Source organism: Sus scrofa, chromosome 2 (assembly GCF_054392235.1).
Source record: "Sus scrofa isolate SSC_HxYL_T2T_F1_AM1 chromosome 2, Sscrofa_HxYL_maternal_Yorkshire_Landrace_v2.0, whole genome shotgun sequence".
Classification (NCBI taxonomy): Eukaryota; Metazoa; Chordata; class Mammalia; order Artiodactyla; family Suidae; genus Sus; species Sus scrofa.
Genome location: NC_139384.1, coordinates 77,499,274 through 77,522,167, shown reverse-complemented (window position 1 = coordinate 77,522,167; position 22,894 = coordinate 77,499,274). Strand labels below are relative to the sequence as shown.

The following is a 22,894-nucleotide window of genomic DNA, read 5'->3' as shown; positions in this document are numbered from 1 at the left end:
AGCAGCTGTTCCTCAGGAGTGCAGCACCCCCTGAGGGCTTGAGCAGCTATCTGGGTCACTGAGAACCTAAGAGGCTCTTCCCTAGGGCAGCCCAACTCAGAAGGATGGCCTGAGAATGTAGGTGGATCTTTTCACAGTCTGGCCAAGCTTGTTGCAGCTTTTCTGGGCTGCAGGGGCTCCTCCAGGGGACTGGTGGTGCTGAGCAGCTATTCTGCGGGAGTGGGGCACCCCTGAGGGCTTGGGTGGCTAACAGGGCTGCCAAAAACCCAAGAGGCTCCTCCCCAGGGCAGCGCAACTCAGAAAGACCATCTGAGATCTTTTCCTGACTTGGCCAGGCTTGTTGCAGCTTTTCTGGAGCTGGCAGTCCTAGGCGGCTGATCCACTAGGGCTCGGCACCCACTGGGGGCTTTGACAAGTAGCAGGGCCACTGGAAACCCAAGAGGCTCCTCCTCGGGGCAGCCCAATTCAGAAAAACTGTCCGAGAATTAGGCGGGTCTATTCACGGCCTGGCTAGGCTTGTTCTACCTTTTCTGTGCTGCAGGCCTTTTCTCGGGGGCTGGTGGTGCTTGGTGCTGCTCTGCAGAAGTGTAGCCCCTCCAAAGGTCAAGCAGACCTGTGCAGGGACAGCCCCTGTGGTGGTAGGCTTCAGGCAATTTTTGAGGCCAGCCCTCCCAGATGGCAGGCAGCCTCAGGTCCAGCGAGAGCGTAGAGGGTGGCGTGGGTGGGTGTAGGGGATGCACTGGGGAGCACAGCTTTCTGCTAGCTAGCGGGCCTGTAAGCTTGCTGTGGCATGGGGAGTATTCTATGGGGACCCACCCCTTCTTCTCTCCCCTCCCCAGCACAGGCGCAGACCAGACTCTTCTCCCAGGTTCCCTCTGATGCGGCTTTCCACTTCCCCACCCCTAGAGTATTGCTCCCTTCCTCTGCGACAGCTTTGTTTTCTAGTCTCCCAGGCAGTCTCTGCCCCATCAAACTTGACAGACTGGTTTCTAGACCTCCCAAGCAGTCTCCGCTCCGCCCTGCCCCCCCAGCCCATTCTCGGGGACTAACCTCTGGAGCCCAGGTCTCGGTGCCCAGCCTCCACCCAGGCGTCTCAATTTTTGGTGACTGTGCCCGTAGTTCAGATGGTCCGTTTGGTTCTTGATCAGCGTTTCCGTACTCCAACTTACTGCTACACTCTTCTCTGCATCTGGAGATTCCTCCGGTTCGTTTGATCTTTCCCCCGAGTAGGTGACTTTCCAGGGTGCGGGATCCCTTTCTCCTCCTCATTTCCCTTTCGGGAGCACCCGTCCCGCTTGGATTCAGCTTCTCTCACTCTCCTCTTTTCTCCCGTTCTGCCCAATAATGTCACGAACGTCTTGCCATTATTGGAGTTTAGGTTCCTCTGCCAGCGATTGGTTGCTGTTCTGTGCGAGTCATTTCTTCTGTAGATGTGCTTTTTTTGTTGTGTTTGTGGGAGAGTGCAAGCGTGTCCCCCTACTCCTCCGCCATCTTGTCCTGGGTCTCTCTACATTGTTTATTTTTAATTTTTCTCCATCAAATCATAGAGTGACATGTCAAAATAATGAAACTGAATTACGATCAGGTAGCAGAAGTAAGCAAATTGCAATCCCTTTATCAAGAAAGATTGACATGCAAACCTATTAACTAGACATGAGAAACCTGGGTCCAGTTCCCACGGTGGCACAGTGGTTAATGAATGCAACTAGGAACCATGAGGTTGCAGGTTTCGATCCCTGCCCTTGCTCAGTGGGTTGATGATCGGGCATTGCCATGAGCTGTGGTTTAGGTTGCAGACGCGGCTCAGATCTAGCATTGCTGTGGCTCTGGTGTAGGCTGGCGGCTACAGCTCTGATTAGACCCCTAGCTTGGGAACCTCCCATATGCCATGGGAGAGGCCCAAGAAATGGCAAAAAAAAAAGACCACAAAAAAAGAAAGCTGGGTCTTACCCCTGGCCATGGGACCTTCCCTGGTGCTAAACTCCTCAGCTATAAACAAAAGGGTTTATGATCAGGAAAGCAAGGCTACCAGGTGTCTGAAAATGAGCTCAACATCATTATCAGGAAACTCAAGTCAAAACCCCATTCACATATCACTTCTCATGTGTGAGGATGGTGATTACACACAAAAAATAGACAACAAATATTGGTGGGGGTGTGCAGAAAAAGGAGTCATGTACCTGGTATGTAGGAATGAATATTGGTTCAGCTATTATGGAAAACAGAATGGCAGTCTCCTAAAAACTAAAAATATCTGCTAATTGAAATAGAACTTCCACATGATCTAGCAACTCCACTTCAGGGTATTTCCCAAATAAATGAAATCAGGACTTCAAAGAAATATCTGCCCTCCCATGTTTGCTTCAATATTATTCAAATAAATGAAAATAAGGAAACAACCATTGTGTCTTCCGACAGATGTGGAGTTAAAGGAAATATGGTATGTGTATATATAGACATATACAGAGACAATGGATTATTATTCAGCTAGAAAAAAAAGGAAATCCTGCCACTTGTAACAACATGGTGGGAACTGGAGGGCATTATACTTAGTGAAATACACCAGACATAGAAAGACATATGCTGTATGGTCTCACTTATATGTAGAAGCTAAGGAAATCAGACTCATAGGATAATCTGGTTTAGATATGTATTTGGGAGGAGCAGGAGGTGGAGGAAGTGGGAAGATTTTGGTCAAAGGGCCCAAATTTTCATTTATAAAATGACTAAATTGGGGGATTTAATTTACAGTATGATAACAATGGTTAATAATTCTTTATTGTATTCTTGAAATCTGCTGAGAGAGATCTGCTTAACTATTACCACACACACACACACACACACACACACACACACACACACGCAAAAAGTGAGGTCATTGATATGTTAGTTGACTTGATTGTGATAATCATCATGATGTCAGTGTGTATTAAATAATCATTTTGTACATCTTTTAAAAGCCTACACAAGGACAACCAAAATGTATGCAATTTTCTCTACCAAACTTCATTACACTGGATAAAAAGAAAACAATGAAGCAGTGTTATTCCACCACTACAGAAGAGACTCCAAAATAAGTAAAATGGTCTCAGACACCAGACATTTTACTGTGATAGTATTGTTTTGAAAAAATAACCCTGTATAAATTTTTTGAGTATTTTTAAAATTTCATTATTGTTTAATCATTGACAAAAATCTCTGTCTAATGCCTAACTATGCCATCTTCATTGTCACCAATGCTGGTGATTATGTGCACTTAACTAAGCTGTGCTTATTGAAATTCAAAGTCCAATGATGTGATGTATAAACTATGAATTTTAAAACACAACCCTGATCTTTGAATAATTGCTTATTTTATGAAGGAGGAAAGTCAGAAAAAAAAGACTGCAAATCTCTGAATATCACTTAAATTTTTTCTTCATTACTTTTTATGACCATACCTGTGGCATATGTACGTTCCTGGACTAGGGGCCAAACTGGAGCTGTAGCTTCCAGCCTACACCACAGCCTCAGCAACACTAGATCCAAGCCACACCTGTGACTTACGCAGCAGCCTGCATCAATGCAGGATTCTTAACCCAGTGAGTGAGGCCAGGGATTGAACCTGCATCCTCAAAGATGCTATTTTGGATACTTAAACTGCTGAGCCGCAACAGGAATTCCTAATTTGTTTTCTTGTTATGAATATTCATTGCTCATTTAGAATCTAAATGACATAGTCCTGCATTTCAAAGAGATTTATAAATATTCTAAATGAAGGAAATATCTAGAATTGGGGTTTTTTTGTTTTTTTGTTTTTACACATACTTATATAATGATTTTTTTCCATTATAGCTGGTTTACATTGTTCTGTCAATTTTCTACTGTACAGTGTGACCCAGCTATACATACATGTATACATTCTTTTTTTCCACATATTATGCTCCATAATAAGTGACCTGACATAGCTCCCAGTGAAATAAGTTTTATGCAATTCTATATTGATGTCTTTATTTTTGTTTTTAATTTTCCCACTGTACAGCAAGGGGATCAAATTATCCTTACATGTATACATTACAATTACATTTTTTCCCCACTCTTTGTTCTGTTGCAACATGAGTATCTAGACAAAATTCTCAATGCTACTCAGCAAGATCTCCTTGTAAATCTATTCTAAATTGTGTCTGATAAGACCAAGCTCCCGATCCCTCCCACTCCCTCCCCCTCCCATCAGGCAGCCACAAGTCTTTTCTCCAAGTCCATGATTTTCTTTTCTGAGGAGATGTTCATTTGTGCTGGATATTAGATTTCAGTTATAAGTGATATCATATGGTATTTGTATTTGTCTTTCTGGCTCATTTCACTCCGGATGAGGTTCTCTAGTTCCATCCATGTTGCTGCAAATGGCATTATGTCATTCTTTTTTGTGGCTGAGTAGTATTCCATTGTGTATATATACCATATCTTCTGAATCCAATCATCTATGCAAATCAAAACTGCCATGAGATACCACCTCACACCAGTCAGAATGGCCATCATTAATAAGTCCACAAATAACAAGTGCTGGAGGGACTGTGGAGAAAGGGGAATGTAAACTGGTACAGCCACTATGGAGGGAATGTAAACTGGTACAGCCACTATGGAGAACAGTTTGAAGATACCTTAGAAATCTATACATAGAACTTCCATATGACCCCACAATCCCACTCTTGGGCATCTATCCGGACAAAACTCTACTTAAAAGAGACACGTGCACCTGCATGTTCATTGCAGCACTATTCACAATAGCCAGGACATGGAAACAACCCAAATGTCCATCAACAGATGATTGGAATCAGAAGATGTGGTATATTGATGTCTTTAAATTCAAATTATATTTTTTTCTTCAGGAGGAAGGGAAAGTCTTATTGTATCCTTTTTCTAAAGAAATAAGATGTGGTTCACTGAGATCACGGATGAAGCATATCTAATGTCCTTGCTCCCTTTTACTCTTCAGTATTTTATAAAGTCAGAGAGAATAGAAAGAGATGACTGACACGAGAATCAATGAGAAAACAAATCTAAGCAGAAAAAAATTGTCATGCTGAGAAATATTGCTGAAGGTACTGAGGTGTATAACCTTTCAAATGAATTGCTTATATCCAAAATATGGATAGGGTTCTACATTCCCCCTTACTTGTTTCATTATTACCCACCCTCTTTTCTTTTTAAAAAGGTGTCCAAGGTACATAGACCTGGAAATCTAAGTAGTGTCTCAGAATTCTTCCTCCTGGGAATCTCAAATGATCCAGAACTGCAGCCCCTCCTCTTTGTCCTGTTCCTGTCCATGTACCTGGTCACCACATTGGGGAACCTGCTCATCATCTTGGTTGTTGCCTCTGACTCCCACCTCCACACCCCCATGTACTTCTTCCTCTGCAACCTGTCCTTGGCTGACATGGGCTTCATCTCCACCACAGTCTCCAAGATGATTGTGAACATCCAAACTCACACCAGAGTCATCTCCTATGTGGGCTGCTTAACTCAGATGTCTTTTTTCATACTTTTTGGATGTATGGATGGTACTCTTCTGACTGTGATGGCCTATGACAGGTTTGTGGCCATCTGTCACCCACTGCACTACCCAGTCATCATGAACCCACGCTTCTGTTGCTTCTTAGTTTTGCTGTCTTTTTTGGTCAGCCTTTTGGACTCCCAGCTGCACAATTTGTTTTTTTTTTTTTTTTTTTTTTATTAAATTTTATTTTCCCACTGTACAGCAAGGGGGTCAGGTTATCCTTACATGTATACATTACAATTACAGTTTTTCCCCCACCATTTCTTCTGTTGCAACATGAGTATCTAGACATAGTTCTCAATGCTATTCAGCGGGATCTCCTTGTAAATCTATTCTACGTTGTGACTGATAAGCCCAAGCTCCCGATCCCTCCCACTCCCTCCCCCTCCCATCAGGCAACCACAAGTCTCTTCTCCAAGTCCATGATTGATTTTCTTTTCTGAGGAGATGTTCATTTGTGCTGGATATTAGATTCCAGTTATAAGTGATGTCATATGGTATTTGTCTTTGTCTTTCTGGCTCATTTCACTCCAGCTGCACAATTTGATTGTGTTACAAGTTAACTGCTTTAAGGATGTGGAAATTTCAAATTTCTTCTGTGACCCTTCTCACCTCTTCAATCTAGCCTGTTTGGACATTTTCACCAATAACATTGTCACATATTTTAGTGGTGCCATTTTTGGTGCTATTCCTTTTTCAGCCATCTTTTTCTCTTACTATCAAATTCTTTCCTCCATTCTGAGAGTTCCCTCATCAGGTGGGGGGTATAAAGCCTTCTCCACCTGTGGTTCTCACCTGGCAGTTGTTTGCTTATTTTATGGAACAGGTATTGGGTTGTACCTCAGCTCAGCCATCTCACTTTCCCCCAGGAATGATGCAATGGCCTCGGTGATGTACACTGTGGTCACCCCAATGCTAAACCCCTTCATCTACAGTCTGAGAAACAGAGACATGAAAAGGGCCATGAGGAGGTTCCTCAGCCAAACAAACCTGGGCCACCCATTTTGAGCATAGGTTAGAAAATGAAGCAAAATTAAACATGTAGACTTGAATATCCTACCTCTCTCATCACATCCTCTTTGTAGCTCTTACGACCTTCACTCTTCTCCTTGCTTAACATCTGAATATTGCTGCTTTTTTATGTCTTTAAATAGACTTGGGGAGTTTTCCTGGATACTTTTTATATAATAATCTCTGCATGATTTAATATTATTACATCTAAGGCTAATTTATGATTTATTTTCTATTTTTAACCTGTAATTCAATAAATTTTATTACATTTATAGTTACACAACCAACATCACAAATATTATAGCATTACCATCCCAAACCCCCAGTCCATCCCCACCGCCCTCACCCAGTCTCCTTTGGAAACAATAATTTTTTCAAAGTCTGTAGTCAGTATCTGTTCTGCAAAGAAGTTCATTGTATCTTTTTTTAGATTCAACTGTAAGTGATAGTATATGATGTTGTCTCACTGTCTGACTAACTTCACTTAGCATGATGATTTCTAAGTCCATCCATGTTGCTGCAAATGCCATTATTTCTTTCCTTTTAATGGCTGAGTAGTACTCCATTGTATATATGTACCACATCTTCTTTATCCACTCCTCTGTCAATGGACATTTAGGTTGCTTCCACGTCTTGGCTATTGTATATAGTGCTGCAATGAAACATTGGAGTAAATGTATCTTTTCGAGTCATGGTTTCCTCTGGATAGATACCCAGGAGTGGAATTCCTGCATCAAATTGTAATTCTATTTTTAGCTTTTTGAGAAGTTTCCACACTGTTTTCCCTAGTGGTTATCATTTAGAGTTTAACATTGGTGGACCAAGAATCCTAGAATGATGAACAACTCAGATAGATATAGATAGATAGATAGATAGATAGATCGATAGATAGATAAATAGATTAAATGTACATCTTTTCCACAGCTCCTGTGTATTTATCATAGTAATTTCCATTTATTAATTCTATGTGTGGAGGATATCTGTCATGATACTTGTTACACTTTCTTAGCCATGGGTTTTATTCAAATTATCTGGAAAGAATGAAAATACTGACAACTGTGTCTTTACACCAGAGATTCTGATGTAATTGGTTTCATGTGTGCCTTGATAATGACATTTTTTTTACTTTTTAGGGCCACAACTGTGGTATATGTAATTTCCCAGGCTAGGTGTCTAATCAGAGCTGTAGGTACTGGCCTGTGCCACAGCCCCACAGCAACACAGGATCTGAGCCACCTGTGCAAGCTACACCACAGCTCATGGCAACACTAGATCCTTAACCTACTGAGTGAGCCCAGGGATAGATCCCCATCCTCATGGGTACTAGTCCAGTTCCTAACCCCCTGACCCACAATGGGAACTCCAAGATTTTTTTTAACTGAATGAAAGATTCTTTAAATTCTGTAGTGCTTTCCAATTTTCAAAATCTCAGGGGAAAATAGGATGAAGGGGAAATAAGATGTGAGGCTCACTTACTCCCACAATTACATTGAAAATTCATTTACATGTGGAACTATTTGCACAAAAAAAAATTGTTCAACACTGACCAAAGACCTCAGGATTCTGATAAACAATAAAAACTTCATGAAACCAGGTAGGACAAAAGAAAGAAGAAAAAGAAAGAATGGGAACTTAAGCAGGATTGGACCTGCACCACTAGGAGAAAGCTGGAAAGAGGAAAACTCCTTCAACCTGGGAAGTCCCCCCACCAGTGAAGAGATCAGCTGTGACAGAGGAGGAGCTGTGGAATATTGGAGGAGAACACAGCCTCCAATCATTAGTTAAAATGGAAACAATCCTCCACAAAAGGTCAGTGCTACCACCTTGCACTTCTCAACCTTATGCTGGTGCAGACAGTGATTGGAACTTGAAAACTCTGACTTTAGCAATCAGACTCAGAGAGAGATGGGACTGGCTCCCTGGATAAAACTGTGGTTTGCCAAGCAGAAATAATCTGGAGGTACTAGAGTATAAGGAGACCACATCTGAGGGTGTAAGCTGAGGAATCTTGGTTGGGCTTAGAGACTAGGGGCCTTTGTCTGGGGGCTTTGTAAGATAGGGGTGGAGTCTACCACTATGGCGTTGTTCCTTGTATTCTCTCTCAGGCTGTAGGACACCAACTGCTTCAGCTCTTGGAGCCACACTGCAGTAGGTGCTGCCTAGCAATAGCTGGGGAGAAGCCCTACCCTCATGTCTAGAGAAATCAGTGCAGGTGAAGTAAGTGCCCAGGGGAATAACACAAGCTCCTGGGCTCCTCTGGGTACATGTAAGCCACTACCACCCCAAGAACTCCTGGACTAGGCACCTGCTGCTGCATCTACTTACTTCCTGGCAAGGGGATGATAAACATAGAAAGGTGGAAACATGATATTATAAAGAAATAGCTTTCAGACAAAGGAACAAGACAAAAACACAGTAAAACAACTAAATTATGAGGATATAGGCAATCTACATGAAAAATATTTTATTTATTTTTATTGTTATTTCCCCAATACGATTTTTTTCTACTGTACACCATGGGGACCCAGTTATACATACATGTATATGTTCTTTTTTTCTCCCATTATCTTGCTCTGTCATAAGTAACTAGACAAGTTCTCAGTGCTGCACAGCAGGATCTCATTGCTGATCCATTCCAAAAGCAACAGTTTGTGCCCATTATCCCCAAGCTCCCAATCCATCCCACTACCTCCCCTTGCCCTCAGGCGACCAGAAGTCTATTATCCAAGTCCATTATTTTCTTTTCTGTGTAAAGGTTCATCTGTGCTATATAATAGATTCCAAAAAGAAAACAAAAAAAAAACTTACAGAATGGGAGAAGATAGTTTCAAACGATGCAACTGACAAGGGCCTAATCTCTAAAATATACAAACAACTTCTACAACTCAACAGCAAAAAAGCCAACAACCCAATTGAAAGATTGGCAAAGGACCTAAATAGACATTTCTCCAAGGAAGATATAGATGGCCAACACACACATGAAAAAATGCTCCACATCACTGATTATTAGAGAAATGCAAATCAAAACTACCTTGAGATACTACCTCACACCAGTCAGAATGGCCATCATTAATAAATCCACAAATAACAAGTGCTGGAGGGACTGTGGAGAAAGGGGAACCCTCCTGCACTGCTGGTGGGAATGTAAGCTGGTACAGCCACTATGGAGAACAGTTTGGAGATACCTTAGAAAACTATACATAGAACCACCATATGACCCCACAATCCCACTCTTGGGCATCAATCCAGACAAAACTCTACTTAAAAGAGACACATGCACCCGCATGTTCATTGCAGCACTATTCACAATAGCCAAGACATGGAAACAACCCAAATGTCCATCGACAGATGATTGGATTCGGAAAAAGTGGTATATATACACAATGGAATACTACTCAGCCATAAAGAAGAATGACATAATGCCATTTGCAGCAACATGGATGGAACTAGAGAATCTCATCCGGAGTGAAATGAACCAGAAAGACAATGGCAAATACCATATGATATCACTTATAACTGGAATCTAATATCCAGCACAAATGAACATCTCCTCAGAAAAGAAAATCATGGACTTGGAGAAGAGACTTGTGGCTGCCTGATGGGAGGGGGAGGGAGTGGGAGGGATCGGGAGCTTGGGCTTATCAGACACAACCTAGAATAGATTTACAAGGAGATCCTGCTGAATAGCATTGAGAACTTTGTCTAGATACTCATGTTGCAACAGAACAAAGAGTGGGGAAAAAATGTAATTGTAATGTATACATGTAAGGATAACTCGATCCCCTTGCTGTACAATGGGAAAATAAAAAAAAATTATTTAAAAAAAATTATGAACCAAGCTAACAAATTGTTAAAAAAAAAAAAACTACTATGAGGTACCACATCCCACTGGTCACAATGGCCACCATTGATAAGTTTACAAACAACAAGTTCTGGAGAGGATGTGGAGAAATAGGAACCCTCCTTCACTGTTGGTAGGAATGTAAATTGGTGCCAAAAATATGGAAAACACTATACATACCCCAGAAAACTAAATATAGGAGTTCCCGTCATGTCTCAGTGGTTAACGAGTCCAACTAGGAACCATTAGGTTGTAGGTTTGATCCCTGGCATTGCTCATTGGGTTAAGGATCTTGTGTTGCCGTGAGCTGTGGTATAGGTCACAGACGCGGCTTGGATCCCATGTTGCTGTGGCTCTGTCGTAGGCTGGAGGCTATAGCTCCAATTAGTCCCCTAGCCTGGGAACCTCCATAGGGTTCTAGGAGTGGCCCTAGAAAAGACAAAAAGACAAACAAACAAAAAAAAAACAAAAAAAAGAAGACTAAATATAGAATTACCACATAATACAGCAATCCTACTCCTGGGCATATATCTGGACAAAACTACTATTCAAAAAGATACATGCACTCCCGTGTTCATTGCAGCCATATTCACAATAGCCAAGACATGGAAACAACCCAAATGTCCATCAGCATGTGAATGAATTAAGACGAGGTAGTACATATATACAATGGGATATTAGCCATAAAACCAAACAAAATAATGCCATTTCAGCAACATGAATGCAACTGAGATTTTCATACTTCATTTCTAAAGTTATGCAAGTCAGAATGAAAAAGGCAAATATGATGTGATATCACTTATATGTGGGAATCTAAAATACCCAGATGAACCTATTTACAAAACAGAGACTCACCAACATAAAGAACAGACTTGTGGTTGCCAACAGGGAGGGGGTGAAGAAGTTGTATGGATGGGGGTTGGTAGATGCAAACTATCACATTTAGAATGGGAAAGCAATGAGGTCCTTCTGTATAGCACAGGGAACTATATCCAGGCTCTTGGGATAGACCATAAGGGAAGATAGTATGAGAAAAAGAATGTATATAGTATGACTGGATCACAATGATGTACAGCAGAAATTGACACAACACTGTAAATCAACTATACCCAAATAAAAAATAAATTTAAAAACTTCAGTCTCATGCTCTAAAAGGACCTCTAAATATATACCATGTTCTCTTCCCTAAATATACCCCTGTCACTTATCCCCACACCAGTATATAATATCTATTTCTCCATCTCCAATTTAATTGGATATATATGAAAGTTTTTCATGTCACTTAAATATAAGCCAATAAGTGCAGTCCTCATCAGAGAGATCTCTAAGTCAGAAAGGCTGTGTGTATATTATTAGGAAAGTTACATTGCATCGCTATCCAGATATATCCGGCTTTACCCTCTAGGAAAAACAGGTAAACCAAAATCACATTTTGGTAGAGTCTCCAAGAGTTAAGATTTCAAAGAATCATAAAGGAAATATATTCTAGAGTGTGTTGATTCTTCGCTAGCTAGCAGAAGACAGAAACATGGGCATTTATTAAATTTGTTATTGGAATGGCTGCAGATTGGCATGATGTGAATGAAAGGGCTCTCCAAGTGCATCAGAAACAAACAAGGGGGTCTACTTGATACTGTCGGACTGGAGCAGTCTGGTGGAGTCTGCAGAATTACCCAGTGGATGGACGTTCTACACATTTGCTATCCTGTCCCCAGGGAATTTTTGTTGAGAATATCAATAGTAGATAGGTCAATTTGGGACTAGGCTGAAAAGCAAATGGAAAGAACCCGAGTTTTTATATGCTTGAAGCACAAAGTCCTTATAGACTATGGGGCAGATGTTGTAGGCTGTATCTGAAATGTTCCCAATAATCCTAACTCCTTGTTAGGTTTATTGTGTGATTCCCTTCCATAGAGCATAAAATGGACATAGTGACTTCCTTCCAACAATGAGAACATGGAAGATGTTGCAAAGACACTTCTGGGACAAGGTTTTAAAAATCGTTCTTTCTTCTTAACTGTCTCTCTCTGCTCTCTTGGGTGCTCCTATTGATAGAAACCAACAACCATGTATTGAGCTGTCCCATTAGGGACATTGGTGTCAAGGAACCGTGGGAGTTCTCTGGATGACATTCTGTGTACACATGAATCCTACCCACAGCCTCATGAGTATGCTTGAATGTGGTCCTCTGCTAATCAATCCTTGAGATGCCCAAATCCCTGGCCAATAACTTGGCTGCAAAATTCTGGGAAGCTTTCTGAAATATGTAAATATATATCAATTACCAAATAATAAGGAAAAATCAATGGTTTCAAATATGTTGATTAATTCACTTAGAGAAATAAACATAGAACTGAAGGCTCATTCAACTTGGCAAAAGCTAGAAAAACAACATCAACAACAATAACAACAACAGCCTGTAAGTACTCATCACATAAAATGCCAAAGCAAGCAAGGGCTAAGGAAATGAAAATAAGTAATTCTTAGAGACAAATGAGAAAACGGAAAGAGCATCACATCTAAGATCTAAGGCTGTATAGATTTCATGCTTACCACAATGGATATACAGATATCAAAACCACACATTGAGTGGTTAAATAGAGGAAAAAAAGAAAGTCTGAACTTTAAGGGGAAAAATCTTACAACTAGGAAATAAGAAGCAAGGAGTACAGGTGAACTTCCTCCTGAGGGGAGGAGAACCTTCCAAAGACATTCAATTTTCTCTTTTCTTCTTCCAGTAATACTAGCAAGTCTCCAGAGACTGGGACCACATGGGCCAAGGGGCTAATTATGAGCTTTGTGCCCTACAAGGACATACCTTTGCAAATAATTGTGTGGTAGCTTTAGCCCTTTAGTTTCTCAGTTCTAAGGATGTGGCTCCATATTTGTGTCCATATCCTTTGTAGGAACTTGCATCAGACAGTCCTAGCCTGAGTCTGTCTTCCCACCAGTCCTGAGGAGGAACACTGAGACTTAATCACATACCACACAGGAGGAGGGCACTGAATCCATACTCCTTGGTCATGGTCCAGCAGAGAAGCAGACCAGCCCAGTAAGTGCTGAGGCGGGAGAGTGATTGATAGAGGGATGGTTGGGAGCATGATTTCTTCCTTAAGAGAACAAACATAGCAGTTGGGTTAGACACATGAGAGGCACCAATATACAGCATTTTGGATCATAGCCTCTGAAGTTTGCGTTCTTGGCTCTAGTTGGGGTGTGAAATCTCTCATTCAGAGTTCCACATCCATTCTCACTGGTTCTGGCTCTGGCCAGCATCTCTCTACTGTAGCAACCAGGAGTCTCTAAACTTCCTCCTTAGCACTTCAAATGCTCATAAAAGCAATGATGAGGATGAGGAGGAAGAAAACATTAAACATAGCATCATGCACTCTTGTTGAGGGCTTCCTAAATGCCAAGCTCTGAAGAATGTGTATGTCTCTTTGATTTTGTGTGCATCATCTCCCCCAAATTCTATCATTATCCTTACTTTATTAAGAGAAAATTCATAGCATTTTATATAATTTGTACCAGGTCAAGAGTTAGAAAGGGTTGAAGTCAGACAGTCTGAAGACTTCACACACAGGGGCATCTAGGCAGCCTTTTCCTGGCCAAGACAAATTGTCCCATCTCATCATTTTCAAGCCAGCCAGAGTCGCCCTGTTCACTATTCTCTTCCTTTTGGAGTATTTTGGAGAACGCATTGCAGCGGGCGGTAGGTAGTGTTCTTCCAATTATAGGAAGGATGGTTGATTACAGGCAAATGCATAGAAAGAATGGATAAATTAAGAAGGATGATGATTTGGAATTCCCACGTGGCCCAGTGGGTGAAGGACCTGATGTTTCTGTGAAGACATGGGTTAGATCCCTTGCCTTAATCAGCAGGTCAAGGATCCTGTGTTGCTGCAAGCAGCAGCATAGTTTGCAGAGGAGGATCTCATCTGGCATTGCTGTGGCTGTGATATAGGCTGGCAGCTGAAGCTCTGATTTGACCCCTGGCCTAGGAACTTCCATATGCCACAGGTGCAGTTGTAAAAAGAAACAAAAAGGTAATTCAAAGCAGACTTCCCTGTTGATTTTGCTTCTGTGTTTCATTTCAACTGTCCACTTTCTCGTCCATACTTATAATCAGCCTATTCAATTACAAAAGGAGATATAAAACCAGAGTCTTAAGGTTTACTTCATGTAGGAAACTGAAAATTGTTTAAAAATGTACTTCAGGCATATCTGTGGTTAGATCTCAACACCTCTGCTTAAAACTTTCATAATATCTGGAAAGAGTGAAATTTAATGCATGGAACTTAGATACTGACAAGTTCATTTTGAATCCTCTTGTTAGGCTTATTATTAGTGTATTTGAAAAGAAGTTCTTAGTGTACCTGAGCTTAATGTTGTCTACTGAGATTACTACTTGTGATACTACTTCTGTGAATGAGGACAGGATGAATAATGGATGACTTCTATGCTATAACTGCGAGATGGATGTGTATGAAAGGGTATAATAAATTTAGGTACTCTGTTACTAATGATAAGGCTAATCGTCATGTTATTTGACTTAAATATCTGGTGACCTGATGTTATGTTTCTGCTACATCCCTGACAGGATATTTTGTTTTTTTTCATATAAGTACCTTTTTGATATATGAAGGGAAATGACTGAGGCTCCTTTATTCCTGATTCCCCAGAGTCTACAATTTGTTGGCATACAGGAGGCACCATGAATAAAAAAAAAAAACCCAGTTAAGCGCTGAATAAACACTCCATTTTTCATAGAAACAAAACGTGGGCAGCATGGTTTCCACACAGTGAACCATGTATACCAGTATTTTCATATTTTTTAAGAATGTCCTAGTAAGAACAGAGACAACATGAAATAGTGTTTGTTTGTGTCTATGTCATGGACTTTCTATGAGACCTATTCTTTTCCATCTAATAGCATCTGCAACTTTCAATAATTGAAAAACCATGGCAGAGAGTTTCATAAATATTGGTGGGAGGGGAGTCAGAAAAGAAGTGGATGGCACATCTTAATGCATAGGCTGAGGCTCATTTTAGGATTTCTTGTCACCCATGCTCTAGTGCCCTGAGATAAGAAAGACTTCAGTATTTCCTGCCATACAATCTTTAAAATGTCATTAAATATTTCAGCTTGTACTCATTGCTAACCATGTTATGCCAGTAATGAATGGAATTCTTTATTACATATGAGCAAATATTCATTGAGTTTCAGACTTCCCTTAGGGTTCTGTGCATAGTCTAAATATGGGTGTAGACTGTCCACCTCCAAGAAGAGGAGAAGATTTACACACACTCCACATGTGGGAGAAAAGACCCAGGACTCAAACCTTGATCTGCTTATCCCTGCACCAGCTCTCAGTCATCTTCACTGTAGCTAATAATTCATTCTTTTCAAAGCCACTTTTCTCCCAAATGTGAAATGAAGGTAAAATAATTGGTTCCTCCTCTTCTGGTTCAGTGAGACTACCTGTGTGAATTGTGGGAATGAGGCAGCAGTTTACAGGGGCCATAATGGGACTACCTATTGGATTGTGGGATTTTCTAGGATAGTCATGCATTTTTCAGTCAGGTTTTTAAATCTAAGTTTGAAAAGACTTTCTATACAAAATGAAAATATCATGTGCAGATATCATGAAATGATCATCACAAGACAGATGTCATTGGTATTTTCAAATAACTTCATAAAAAGGGGTGTAGTTGATAGAAAAAGTTTTTGTATAGGGACAGATAGAGAAAATTGGAGTTCCCTGATGGTGCAGTGGGTTAAGAAGCTGGCATTGTCACTGCTGTGGCTCAGGTCATTGCTGTGGCACGGGTTTGATTCCTGGCCCAGGAACTTCCGTATGCCATGAGCATGTCAAAAAAAAAAAAAAGAAAGAAAAAGGAAAACAAGGTAAAAAACAAAATATAGGCAATTAACCCTAGTAAAATAAACATGCATTAATTTAGGAACTGAGCAACTAGTCCCACATATTACATAAACTTCTCATTCATGTGATATGGAAAGAGATGCAATAATTTTCATAGGATTGTTGTTAAGAAGAACCTGACATCAATAATAATGTAAATATAAATTATTTGATATAAAATAACTATTTTAATAAAGAAAATAAATTACATATAATTACATTTAAATATATTTTAAATATACATTTAACATTTGTTAACTTCATATTAAAATATATAAATATAAATTTATAAACCAATAAAGTGATATCTTCTCTTTTGTAATAATGCACAGCAGTAAAATACTTCAGGTGGTATGTTCTTTACAAAGATCCTAGCCACAGTATTTTGATAGACAGGTACATTTAGAGGCACCATAAGTAGTATTGCATTTAAATAAGCATTTAGGAAAGCTGGATATGGATAACATAAATCAATTTTGACATTATGGAAATATTGACATGACAATATACCCATCAACTTAATGACATTGGTTACCTTGTGTGTACAATTATGCAGAGAAATTTTTGAGGTCAAACAAACTGAAAGTTCAGAGTTTGGAGCTGAGAAAGCTTTATTGCAGGGCCAAGCAAAGAGAACCAGTGACTCTACCTCAAAAGTCCTGCACTCCCCAGTGAGTTTAAGGGAAAAGTTTTTGAGGCAAAATTTCGGGGCTGGGCTGCAAGGTATGTGACCTTCCCCTGATTGGTTTATGATGAGGTAATAATCATCAGTTTCTGGTTCCAGCCAGTCCACAGGCTGGTCTCAGCCTGAAATTAGTATCCTCCACCTACAGGGGGGGCCTAGTGCCTGTAGAACTCAGAGCCTGGTATCAGATTGTTATGTACTTCACCTGAGTAGGAACCAGGCCCAGGCCACATTGCTGAACTCTTGCTCCTTTCTTTCTAATTAAAAAAAAATTATAGAGTATAGTTGATTTATGGTGTTGTGTCAATTTCTGCTGTACAGCATATTGACCTAGTCACACACACACACACACAGATGCAATAATTTTATAATTTATATACACACACACACACACATACATTCTTTTTCTCATATTATCTTCCATCATGTTCTATCCCAAGAAACTGGATAGAGTACCCTGTGCTGTACAGTAGGATCTCATTGCTTATCCATTCTAAATGTAGTAGTTTGCATCTACTAACCCAAATTCCCCATCCATCCCACTACCTCCCCCCACCCTTGGAAACCGCAAGACTGTTCTCTGTGATTCAGTAACTTAGGGGAGCGAGGGCATATATATGTCCATGAGTCATATTATTTCTTTAGTTATGCCCTCACTCCTCTAATCGGTCACTGTTTGTATCCGCCCTTTGGATCTCACAGAAGATCTAGAAGGCTGAAACCTTTTCCCTACAAACAAAAAATGCCAGACATAGAAAGGGTTTTGCCCTTGGGAGGGCACCCTGGGGTCCTGCTGGGTTTCAAAATGGGATGGAACTGAGATGCCAAGAAAGGAAAATTCTATTGGTAAAGTTTCAAATCTCTATAAAAAACGAGACCTGGAGAAAATGCTACTAAATATTTATATTTTAAAAATAAGAAATGGGTATAGATGAGAGTAATAATAAGTGATATTAATGGAGCATTTTCTAAGCGTTGAGCAATATTCTAAGACATTTTTTCTCAATCCCAGCTGCACATTCAGATGACTAGGAACTTCATGTGTAGAGATCCTGATATTGGTTCTGGCTGAGGCTGGAGTATTTGTGCATTTTAAAATAAGCACATGTAGGAGTGCCTGCTGTGGCACAACAGGGTCAGCCATGTCTCTGGAGCACTGGGATGTAGGTTCGATCCCTGAACCGGCACAGTGGGTTAAGGACCTGATGTTCTTGCCATAGTCGCAATGTAGGTTGCACCTGTGGCTTGGATATGATCCCTGGTCTGGGAACGCCATATGCCATAGGGCATGAGGAAAAAAAAACTCACATGTAAATGTAGTGATCATATGGAACTGAAAACCACTGGTCTAAGCAATATTAACAATTTTTCAAAATTTTCAACAATCCTATTATGTTGATTCAATTGTTATGATAATTTCATGGTATGGAACCTTCCCAGATGTGTTTACATTATTTATTTTTAATTTATTCTCAATAAAACCATGGGATGACCTGCTAAAATAATGAACCTGAAGTACCTTCAGGTAGCAGAAGTAAGAGAACTGAAATCCCTTAATTAGGAAGGATTGGCATGAAAATCTGTTTGACATGAGAAGGCTGGGTCTTAACTCTGGTCATGGGACCTCCCCTGGTGCTAAATTCACCAACTGTAAGTAAGAGGGTTTATGAACAGGAAAACAAGACTCCCAGGTGTCTGAAAATGTGCTCAACATCGCTGATATCAGGAACGCTGGTCAAAGCCCCAAACATCACCTCACCTCTATTAGAATGGCTATTTTATTTGTTTGTTTATTTATTTATTTATTTTTGCTTTTTAGGGCAGCACTCTCGGCATATGGAGGTTCCCAGGCTAGGGGTCGAAGTGGAGCTACAGCTGCCAGCCTACACCACAGCCACAGCCACACCATATCTGAGCTGTGTCTGCAACCTACATCACAGCTCACAGCAACTCCGGATCCTTAACCACTGAGCAAGGCCAGGCATGGAACCTGCAACCTCATGGTTCCTAGTCGGATTCATTTCCACTGTGCCACAATGGGAACTCCTAGAACGGCTATTATCAAAAATCCAGATGAGGAGTTCTGGCTCAGAGGGTTAAGGACCTGAAGTTGTCTCTTGTGAAGAGGAAGGTTCCATCCCTGGCCTTGCTCAGTAGTTAAGGTTCTCTTATCACTACAAGATGTGCCATAGGTTGCAGATGTGTCTCAGATCAGGTGTTGCCATGGCTGTAGGTGAGCAGCTGCAGCTCAGATTCAGCTCCTGGCCTGGGAACTTCCACATGCCACAGGTACAGCCATTAAAGAAAAAAATCCAAATGACAAGTGTTGCTGAGGATGTGAAGAAAAGGGAATACTTGTACTTGGTTGACAGGAATGAATGTTAGTACAGCCATTATTGAAAAGAGAATGGAGGTTCCTTAAAAATTAAAAACTGCTACTAATTAAAATAGAACTACCCTATGATCCATCAATCTCACTACAGAGAAAAATGTCCAAAAGATATGAAATCAGTACCTCAAAGAGATATCTGTACTCCCATGTTCATTGCAATACTATTCACAGTAGTGAGAATATGGAAAAAAATGAAATGTGGAGAGATGAATAAAGAAGATGTGGTGTGTACATAGAGACAGTAGATGTACAAAAACTAAGAGTGGTCCCTCACACCAGACATTTTACTTAGACTCTATTGAGTTGAAACAAATAACTTCGTTTAAAATAAAAAAATTTCTAGAGTGTTTCTTAAATGTTATTGTTTAATCATTGAGAGAAGCTCTGTATGTTAATGCCATCCTCTTAGCAGCGCTGCATGATTCTGTGCACTTAATGAAACCATTAATTTTGAATTTTAGCAAAGCCAAATGTATGAAGAATATATTAAATGACTTTTAAAACATAACCCTGATATTTGAGAAATCACTGAATTCATGAAGGAGAGAAGACAAAAAGCGACAAAACTCTTGAAGATAACTATCAAAAAAAATGTCTATGAACATTCAACTTTAATTTAGAATTCAATTTACACGGCCCCACATTTTATAGCATATTTATAAATATTCTAAATAAAGGAAATATCTAGAACCCTTTTGAAAAATAAGGTTTATTTAACTGTGTCTTAATTTGTTTAAATTCAAACTTTATTTCATTCTTAGAGGGTGTAGGGTATTTCTTGTATATTTCTTCTAAAGAAATTGTCTATATTACTGTGATCACAGATTTATTTTTTAGTTACTCAATGAATTTTATTACATTTATAGTTGTACAACAATCATCACAACCCAATTTTATAGCATTTCCATCCTAGAGCATCCCCCCACCCCACAACCTGTCTCATTTGGAAACCACAAGTTTTTCAAAGTCTGTGAGTCAGTATCTGTTCTGCAAAGACGTTCATTGTGTCCATTTTTTTTGATTCCACATGGAAGTGATAGCATTTGATGTTGATGTCTAACTGTCTGACTGACTTCATTTAGCATGATCATTTCTAGGTCCATCCATTTTCAGGAACAGAAATTAATATTTATGATCCCTAAATCATGGCAGCATGCTGAGGCCAGATTAGATTAACATATAGTCCCCTCATGGACTTTCTCAGGAAAATCATAAAATAAATATATCATCTGGAAGCATTTTTATTCTACTCATGTTGCCTTCTTGGAACTGGAATCAAAGCATCTTCCCTTCAGGGGACAAAGTGTAGGGCTCAAAATTAAAGCCAAGTTAGGAAGAATTCATTCTGGTTTTATCTACTGTCTACAGAAATATATTACCCTATCTTATTGACATTGAAGATCATGGATTTATATCTCTAATATTCTCTCTCCTCTGCTACTGTATAGTAAAGTTGCTATAAAGTGAGTGTGTGTAGAAAAAGGCAAAAAAAATGGAAACCAGTGAGAAAACAGTTATAAGCAGATAGAACTTTTCACACTAAGAAATACTGAACAATTCCTGGAGTGTGTGACCTTAGAAATGAATTGCTTGAATCCAAAATACAGACAGAGTGCTGAATGCCCATTTTACTTATTTCCTTAACTTCAACCCTCATTACTTTTCCCAAAGGTGTTCAATCTACATGGAACAGCAAAATCTAACAGGTGTCTCAGAATTCTTCCTCCTGGGACTCTCAGATGAGCCAGAACTGCAGCCCCTCCTCTTTGTCCTGTTCCTGTCCATGTACCTGGTCACCATGTTGGGAAACCTGTTCATCATCCTGACTGTCACCTCTGACTCCCACCTCCACACCCCCATGTACTTCTTCCTCTGCAACCTGTCCTTGGCTGACATGGGTTTCATCTCCACCACCATCCCCAGGATGATTGTGAACATCCAAACTCACACCAGAGTCATCTCCTATGCAGGCTGCTTAACTCAGATGTCTGTTTTTATTCTTTTGGGGGGTATGGATTGTACACTTCTGACAGCAATGGCCTATGACAGGTTTGTGGCCATCTGTCACCCACTGCACTACCCCGTCATCATGAACCCACGCTTTTGTTGCCTCTTAGTATTGGTGTCTTTTTTTGTTAGCCTTTTGGAGTCCCAGGTGCACAGTTGGATTGTATTACAACTTACCTGCTTCAAGGATGTGGAAATTTCTAATTTCTTCTGTGACCCTTCTCAACTCCTCAAGCTAGCCTGCTCTGACACTTCCACCAATAACATAGTCATGTACTTTGTTGGTGCTATTTTTGGTGGCATTCCAGTCTCAGGGATCTTTTTCTCTTATACACGAATTCTTTCCTCCATTCTGACAGTCCCTTCATCAGGTGGGAGGTACAAAGCCTTCTCCACCTGTGGCTCTCACCTGGCAGTTGTTTGTTTATTTTATGGAACAGGCCTTGGGGTTTACCTCAACTCAGCCATCTCTCATTCTCCCAGGAAGGATGCAGTGGCCTCAGTGGTGTACACGGTGGTCACCCCCATGCTGAACCCCTTCATCTATAGCCTGAGGAACAGAGATATCAAAAGAGCCATGAGGAGGTTTCTCAGCCAAACAATCTATTCTCCATTACCTGTGTCATTACCTGTGTCATCCATTTGGAGTGTAGTTTGGAACATGTAGCAAAATCCAACATCTGGACCTGAAAAGTCTACTTCTCAGATCACATCATTTTTTAGCTCTTCATGCCACTCTTTGCCTCACATTTGAATACTGGTTCATTGTTATGTCTTTAGCGGGACTTGGAGTGTATTCTGAGATCCTTTGTATATCATACTTAACTGCATAGCTGACTCATTAGATCTATGGAAATATCTGTAGTTTATCATAGTGACCCAAACTTCACGAAAAGATGACCAACTCTCTTGTTATTGAAAATGCATATTATTTTCCACAAGTCTTTTTACAATCTGTTATTTTTAGGGATGAATAATATTCTACTATATATATAGATATCTATATATCTATATATATAGACATATATAGGTAGATCGATATATCTAGACAATCAGTTTAAGAAAACTCTATATGGAATTCCTGTCATGGCACAGCAGAAGCGAATCTGACTAGGAGTCATGAGGTTGCGGGTTCAATCCCTGGCCTCGCTCAGTGGGTTAAGGATCTGGCGTTGCCATGAGCTGTGATGTAGGTCACAGATGTGGCTCAGATCTGGCATTGCTGTGGCTCTGGTGTAGGCCAGCAGCTGTAGCTCCAATTAGACCCCTAGCTTGGGAACCTCCATATGCCGTAGATGCAGCCCTAAAAAAGACAAAAGACAAAAAAATAAAAAAACATTATATATAAAAACATTTTCTCAAACTGATTGTCTGTTGATGGGCTTTTGGGTGGTTTCCATGCATTAGCTTTTGTAAGTAGAGCTGCTATGAATACTCAGGTATGTGTATCTTTTTGAATTAGAATTTTCATATTTTCTAATTATATCCCCAAGAGTGG

The 22,894-nt window shown here is 40.2% G+C and overlaps 2 protein-coding genes across 2 annotated transcripts; both read left to right on the top strand.

Annotated features, from left to right (window-relative positions):
- Positions 1 to 5,186: 5,186 nt before the first annotated feature.
- Positions 5,187 to 6,544, top strand: LOC100525910 (olfactory receptor 7E178-like). Its single transcript, XM_085011704.1, has 2 exons — positions 5,187 to 5,673; positions 6,067 to 6,544. The coding sequence occupies exons 1-2, from the start codon at positions 5,306 to 5,308 to the stop codon at positions 6,542 to 6,544; spliced, it is 846 nt and encodes a 281-aa protein (XP_084867830.1). The 5' UTR covers positions 5,187 to 5,305.
- A 14,493-nt stretch (positions 6,545 to 21,037) lies between these two features.
- Positions 21,038 to 22,063, top strand: LOC110255244 (olfactory receptor 7E178-like). The gene has a single exon (XM_021082312.2). The coding sequence runs from the start codon at positions 21,074 to 21,076 to the stop codon at positions 22,061 to 22,063; it is 990 nt and encodes a 329-aa protein (XP_020937971.2). The 5' UTR covers positions 21,038 to 21,073.
- The last annotated feature ends 831 nt before the right edge of the window (positions 22,064 to 22,894 follow it).